The 7,690-nt window shown below is 43.4% G+C and overlaps 2 protein-coding genes across 2 annotated transcripts; both read left to right on the top strand.

Annotated features, from left to right (window-relative positions):
- Positions 1–1,733: 1,733 nt before the first annotated feature.
- LOC118755813 lies at positions 1,734–4,328 on the top strand (the record flags this gene model as incomplete). Its single annotated transcript, XM_036490625.1, is given in 1 exon segment — positions 1,734–4,328. A coding segment is annotated over 1 exon segment (2,595 nt), but the record flags the coding sequence as incomplete, so codon positions are not given.
- Positions 4,329–4,405: 77 nt separating this feature from the next.
- On the top strand, positions 4,406–7,670 carry LOC118755814. The gene is made up of 2 exons (XM_036490627.1): positions 4,406–5,787; positions 5,945–7,670. The coding sequence occupies exons 1-2, from the start codon at positions 5,730–5,732 to the stop codon at positions 7,066–7,068; spliced, it is 1,182 nt and encodes a 393-aa protein (XP_036346520.1). The 5' UTR covers positions 4,406–5,729; the 3' UTR covers positions 7,069–7,670.
- Positions 7,671–7,690: the final 20 nt, after the last annotated feature.

Here is a 7,690-nt window from a genome sequence, read left to right as displayed (position 1 = left end):
GCGTTAAAAAAAAAAAAAAAAATTAAATCAAATTAAATAAATCATTCCACAACAATAAACAGTGAAAGGTGAAATAAAAAAACCGAAAACTGAAAACATTTAATAAACATTAATTGCAAAATCAAAAATTGAACATTGAAAAACACATAAACAGAGAAAACAGTGAAACAAGTAGTGGCGAACAAAAACAAAGTGCTAAGAAGAACATAAATTCGCAAACAAAAAGAAAAAAATTGTTATAGTGGTGCAAAATAACAGCAACCATCTTCCACCGCATCAGCTACCATCGTCCAGCGCAGCAGCCAGCCACCGAAGCACCTGTTGAGACAGCTGTAGCGGAGCACCACCAGCAACCGAAACAACAACAACAACAGGCAGACGGAAACTTGGGCGCAGTAGCGACGGAAGGTACCGCATAGCAGCAGGCCAGTCACCGGTACAGTAGACCACCACACGAAAAAAAAGAGTTTGTACATAGGAATGCCAAAGTGAGTTACTCAAACATACATACTTACATATCCGCATATTTTTGCAAGGTTTAGCGGATTTTCGTAAAAAATACGGTGAAATGAATTACCCCTTTTTCATTTACCGTAGACAAATACCGTGCACTCTTTAAACACAGTATATTATAAATATATTGTATATCTACATATATATGTAGACATATATTCAAATACATATATCCCGTTTTCTCCAACTCGAAGAAAAAATCCGCTAAACTTAAGGCACAGTAATATACAACATATATACTCCATCACATATTCAAATAATTTACCCCCAACTCACAATACATGCATGATTATTAAATTCAGTGAACGAAACTATTGTTCAAGTGAACGTCCCAAATTTCCGCCTGGGTACATGTACCAAAGAAAAAATTCCCGTTTCGCAACGCCAACTCAGTTTTGAATAATATTTCGTCAGTCAGGGCATTTACCTATATACATATGTACTAATACTGCGCTGTATACATAAATACATACATTAATACATACGTATGCACTCGCGCCAAACTACAACGGTTCTCATAGAGCGAATCTATGTTGATGCATCCAAACATATGTATGTACATACCTAATAATAATCAGTAGAGAAACCCCAAACACATATTCCCTTGCTCTTTGGTTTTAGCATTCTAGATTCTATTTCCAAATAATATTTCGTGGGTCACTCAAATTATCTTGCGTATGTACGTATGTACTAGCATTTAGGCGCTAAGTATACATACTCGCACATACATACCTAGCCCTTAATATCTAAGCGCCAAACTACAGTGGCTGACATATGTATGAAAATACATAACAACTCATTGCAAATACATAGCTTGTTTTCGACTGTTCAAATCTTTACGCATAGATTTTATTGCTTTTGCGCAAAACAAAACAGTCCACAATTGCTATTGTACTCCGACAATACAGTGACCCTATAAATTTTTCGCACCAACGCAAATACAGTGTGGTGCAGTAAAATTCCGATTCCCAAAAACTTAGCAAATAAAATCAAGTTAAAGTGTTTTAAATCAAAATAAAATTTATTAAGCATATCCCAAGTACAAAATTTGAGTTAATCCTCTTAAATAACCTCCATCTCCCAATAAATTTTACGAAAAGCCACAATAAATATAAACTTGAGGAAAAAAAATCTCGAAAACTCTATCTCACTCAATCGATTTATAGCAGCAAAGCTACCTCAATTTCTCCTATAAACTTCCTTCCCCAAAAAATTAAATAATGGCGGAAGAAAAACAGGAAAAACTCACATCCCTCCAGGCACCTCCTCAGGGAGTAAAGACACGGTCAAAATCTCAAACGGACGATGAGGAATTGACCCAAACTCAAAAAAAATTCCTCTTCGAAATCTCAAAGCTGGAAAAATATTGTGCGAAATGGTGGAAGATAAACGAAACGGATCACTCGGAAGCCGGTCTCAAGCTTTATGTGGAGGAACTCACCAAACACCTAGCATGGGTTGAACAGGCATACGAGCTTGTACACATGTGTTGCAGTGACGAAAAGTATAGGAAAGCATACGAAACGAAATATGACGCAGCCATCGATATGTGCCACAATACTAGGACCCGAATAAACCAACTGCTCCCCAGACTACAACAAAACGCGATAGGCGCAAGCGCAACCACCAGTTCAGCAGCCCCAGCCCCACCCCTAACTCAAAACTACTTAAAAGTACCTGCTTGTGACACTGATTTCTTTTATGGCGGCTACGAAGATTGGCCGTCCTTCAGGGACATGTTCACAGCAGTGTACAAACAACACCCCCAACTCTCTCAAGCCCAAAAACTGTACTACTTAAAGCTAAAAACCCGAGGTAAAGCAGCACTTTTAATAAAAAACTATGAGATGAATGACCAAAACTTTGAGCTCGCATGGGATGCATTAAAATCCCGTTATGAAAATCGCAGACTCCTTGTCGACAACCAACTCAAAACCCTCTTTAATATTCAGCCCATTCAAAGCGAAAATGGGGAAAAAATTCAGGCAATTCAGACAACAATAAACAATTGCCTCTCGACTTTGAAATCAAATGGCGTACCCACAGAAAACTGGGACCCCATATTAATACATCTCTGCTCCTCAAAACTCCCAGATGAAACCCTAGCGTTATGGGAACAGTCACTCGACTCTAGAAAAGAGTTACCCCTCTGGTCAGAAATGAATAAATTTCTGACAACCCGTTATGAAATCGTAGAGAGACTTAGTACGTACAGGCCAAATAAACCCAAGGCCTCAACACCAAATTATACCCCACGCTCATCAACCCCTAATCATACTCATTCCTTCGGCTATAAAAACAGAACTCACTCATTTAACACTGAGTTAAAAAAACAGGTATCTTGCAAATTATGCAACTCAAATCACTCTCTGATGACCTGTGTCAAATTCAAGGAGCTCTCAGTTCTAGAACGCAATAAGTTCATAAGAGACAACAACTATTGTAAAAACTGTTTGGCCTGTTCCCACTCAGAAACTGAGTGCCACAGCAAGTTTACCTGCGTTTATTGCCAAAAACGGCATCACTCTCTTCTCCATTACCCCGCTAGATCACCAACAGCAAATACAGGCACCAGGTCTAAAACAAATCAGGCACGAGTCCCATCTCCAGGGAATAGCAACCCAAACGAAGCATCAACCTCAAAGGCAGCTCAACAAACTCTCTCACATTTTGCGAGTAGTAGAGAAAAAACCCTACTTCCTACCGCAAAAATCTCAATCCTGCATAATGGAGAAATTTTCAAAATTCGAGCTCTTGTAGATCAAGGATCTCAGAAAACATTCATAGCGTCTCGCATACAAAAACTGCTTGGCCTGCCGACAAAAGCGACTAGTTATGAAATTATGGGAATGGGTGGCCGCGTACTGCAAAATGCGAACAGAATCTGCCCGATTACCATTTGTTCTGCTGATTCAACTATGAAAATAACGACAAACGCGATAATACTCCCGCAACTTACTCATTTCTTGCCATCGTTCAAAGTTACATATATTGAACTGCAAGAATACTCATCCCTCCCCCTAGCAGACCCCCACTGTTTTACTCCAGCTCGAATAGACATGGTATTAGGAAGCGATGTCATTCCCCAAGTGTTACTCCCAGGCCTAAAAACCAATGTCGGTGGAAGTTTGATAGCCCAAAACTCAATATTTGGGTGGATTTTGAGCGGCCCACTGACGGAACAAGTATCATCATTCTCAACCCAGGTAGTTGAAAGCACAACAAACTCTCTCAATGATCTGCTCAAGAAGTTCTGGGATCAGGAGGAAGTACCAGCAACCCCATCCCTCACTGACGATGATGTATTTTGTGAAGATCTCTATCAAAAGTCCACAACTCGCAGAGATGACGGTCGTTACGTGGTAAAACTTCCGTTTAAAACTACTTTCCCGGACACGATTGCACTCGGACACTCCAAGCCTGCAGCACAACAACAATATCTCAGTATCGAGCGATCGCATGAAAGGAAGCCGGAACTGCAACAAACATACTCGAAGGTCCTTGAAGAATACCTCACATTAGGTCACATGGAACCCACATCGTCCCGAGAAATAATACGTGAAGGCAAATATTTTTCATTCTACCTACCCCACCACGCAGTAATAAAGCCACATAGTAAAACTACCAAGGTGCGAGTAGTTTTCAACGCGTCGAAACTTTCGCATTCAGGTATCTCTCTTAATGACATCCTCCACACAGGTCCAATACTCCAAAATGATCTTATGCTCGTTCTACTCAAATGGCGTTTGTACAAATACGTTTTCAATGGCGACATTGAGAAAATGTACCGCCAGATATACATTCACCCAGAGGATCAAGAATTCCAAAGGATACTTTTCCGCAGAACCCCTCAAAGTTCGGTACAAGATTTTAAATTAAAAAACTGTTACCTTTGGTGTCAATTGCGCGCCATACCTCGCGATAAGAACGCTTCACCAACTAGCTAAAGACTCAAGCATCAAATACCCAAAAGCCACAGAAATACTGTTAAATGAAATATACGTTGACGATATACTCTCTGGGGGTCACGACCTCGACTCAGCACTTACGTCAATGACCCAGGTAACTGATGCGTTAAAATCAGCAGGTTTTCCATTAAAAAAAATGACTGCGAACCACAAATATCTACTCAAAAATATACCTAAACCAGACCTCTTAGAAACAAACTTTCTTGAATTCCATGATTCCAGTTCAACAAAAACTCTCGGCGTAACATGGAATGCACGCAACGATGAATTCTCATACTCTATTGACCCCCTGCCAGACTCCACAGCAGCCACTAAAAGACAGATTTTGTCCTCCGTGGCGAAACTTTTCGACCCGGCAGGGTGGCTATCGCCAATGATGATCCAGGCGAAAATCTTACTCCAACAACTCTGGATGGAAGGTACCGATTGGGACGAGAACGTCAAACCCGGAGCGCTTCGCAAGTGGACTTCATTTCGAGAAAACCTCATAGCCATCAGCGAAATACGGATACCGCGATGGGTTCAGTTTTCCCCTAATAAAACCATTCAGCTCCATGGATTCTCAGACGCATCCGAAAAAGCATTCTGCGCATGCGTTTATCTCCGAGTGGAACACTGTGAAAACTCGGCATCATCTCATTTGCTCGTAGCAAAAAGTAAAGTCGCACCCCTCCAAACAGTGAGTCTGCCTCGCTTGGAACTGTGTGGAGCGGTCCTTCTCTCCAAACTTGTGAAGCATATTCGATCCCAACTTAATCTGCCGACCCATGAGCTCATACTCTGGTCAGACTCCTCTATCGTGCTGGCCTGGCTAGAAAAACCACCATGGACATGGAAGACATATGTGGCGAACCGAACTTCCCTCATCTTGCAGAATGTCAATAACGCCACATGGAGACACGTATCGAGCTTAGACAATCCCGCAGATTTAGGCACTCGAGGATGCAAGCCACAAGATCTAGCGTCATGTTCCCTATGGTGGAATGGCCCTCAGTGGCTCACCAAACCCTCAGCGAGCTGGCCAAAGAATGCGCCTCAAACGCTCTTTCCCCCTGAACAAAAATCTGTGGAATCTTATCACACAATAGAGAACGAAGACCCTCTCACTCGATTCTCGTCATTTCCTCGCGCCCTTAGGGTAATCGCTTACGTGTATCGGTTCATCCGCAGCGCACGAAAGGAACCAATACCCACGACGCACACACTCACCCAGGACGAAATCAGTTACGTCAAAACCCGGCTCATCATATGCGCCCAACACAATCATTACGCAGAGGCGGTCGCACAACTGGAAGCCGCGAAACCGGTAAATAAAAAAAGCTCGCTGCTATCGTTGAACCCCATGCTAGATAAAAGTGGCGTAATGCGTGTAAACGGCCGCCTTAAGCACGCCGTTCTCACCTACAATGAACGACACCCCATCATAATACCCGAAAACTCCAAGTTCCTTTCTCTCTTCATAGATTTTCTCCACACAACTCTACTCCACGCGGGAAAACAGCTCATGGTCCGGATGGTACAACAAGAGTATTACGTCCCAAGACTTAAGCAGAAAGTTAAAAAATGCATTTTCCACTGCAAGGTGTGCACCATACACAAGCGAGAAATGCGATCGCAGATAATGGCGGCCTTGCCTCCAGCACGAGCAACCTACTCGCTACCATTTCACACCACGGGAATAGACTTCGCGGGCCCATTCCTGGTGAAAACTTCTTTACTGCGTCGCGCCTCACACACAAAAGCATATGTATGCGTGTTTGTCTGCTTCTCCACCAAAGCCATACATCTAGAACTCTGCTCAGACCTGACAATAGAAGCCTTCAAGGCCTGCTTTGCCAGATTCGTTGGTCGACGTGGTCTCCCCCATAAAATCATGTCGGACAACGGGAAAACTTTCGTAGGCGCTCAAAGGTCAATCCACCGAGAACTTTCCACTTTTCTTAAGGAAGCCGCCTCAGATATCGCTGAAAAATATATCGTTCATGGCCTCTCCTGGCAATTTATACCACCATACGCTCCTCATATGGGAGGCCTGTGGGAAGCAGCGGTTAAAAGTTTTAAGACGCACTTCAACAAAGTCGCGGGGAATCACAAATTCACGTTTGAAGAATTCACCACACTGCTCATACGAATCGAAGCGGTACTCAATTCCAGACCGCTGTCGCCTTTGTCTCAAGATCCTAGCGATTTACAGCCTCTTACTCCCGGTCACTTCTTAAGAGGAGCACCACTTGTCTCTCTGCCAGAACCTAACGCAGAAAACCTGTCTCTTCCAAACAAGTGGCAGAAGCTCAAGGTACTTCACCATCAATTCAGCACCCGATGGAAAACTGAATATTTGCAAGAGCTACACAAACGGCATAAGTGGAAAGGCAAAGAACCCAATATCGCAGTGGAAGACCTCGTCGTCATCAAAGAAGACAACCTCCCACCAAATGATTGGCGCCTCGGACGTATTGTTAAGCTCTATCCCGGTCCCGACCAAAACGTTCGCGTGGCTGACATCCGTACCCAAAAGGGAATTATAACACGCAACATCGCAAAATTATGCTTGTTACCACCTCCACCCAGCACAATGGATGCTTAACGCATCAAACTTTATTCAAAATTCTCTTTTCTTTATACCTCAATATACAGACTCTGTGGTTAACCACAGAACATTTTCACTCCCATTCCCTCCGTATTTACGCAAAAAAAACTAATGTTTGGTTTCAAATTTAATTTCTTCATAGGACAAGTGAAGCATCCATGGAGCTCAGCAAATGTCGCCTTTGTTGCCGCCCCCCATTCATTGCGCTACTGTAAAGCTTTTCTCGCCATGACGCCGGCTGAAAGGCATGAGTCAGCCCGAGTACATAAATATTGTGTAAACTGCCTGGCTACCTCCCATGTCACCGGTGCCTGTGACTCTCCAGCCAGCTGTCATCAGTGTGGTAGGGCGCACCACACGCTGCTACATCGAACGCTGGCGAAGTCGTCAACGATCCGACGTAGGGAGAGGACTCGCTATGCTAGCCGTCGGACAATCCGGCGTACTCGAGGTCTGCAAAGTCCCACCGCTGCCCGGAGTCGTAAAATGCGTGAGCTGCTCAATAAAGCGCAAGACATCATCAACCAGCTGAAGGAGCTAGTATCCGCTTCTACGCGGCCGGCCGGGCGTGATGTCGAAGACATGGATGATGATAAATAATTAGCTAACCTTTATCTTA

Source organism: Rhagoletis pomonella, unplaced genomic scaffold (assembly GCF_013731165.1).
Source record: "Rhagoletis pomonella isolate Grant_MI unplaced genomic scaffold, Rhpom_1.0 Rhpom_scaffold_07504, whole genome shotgun sequence".
Taxonomy (NCBI): domain Eukaryota; kingdom Metazoa; phylum Arthropoda; class Insecta; order Diptera; family Tephritidae; genus Rhagoletis; species Rhagoletis pomonella.
The sequence above is the reverse complement of the archived record's forward strand: the minus strand, read 5'-3'. Positions and strand labels throughout refer to the sequence as shown.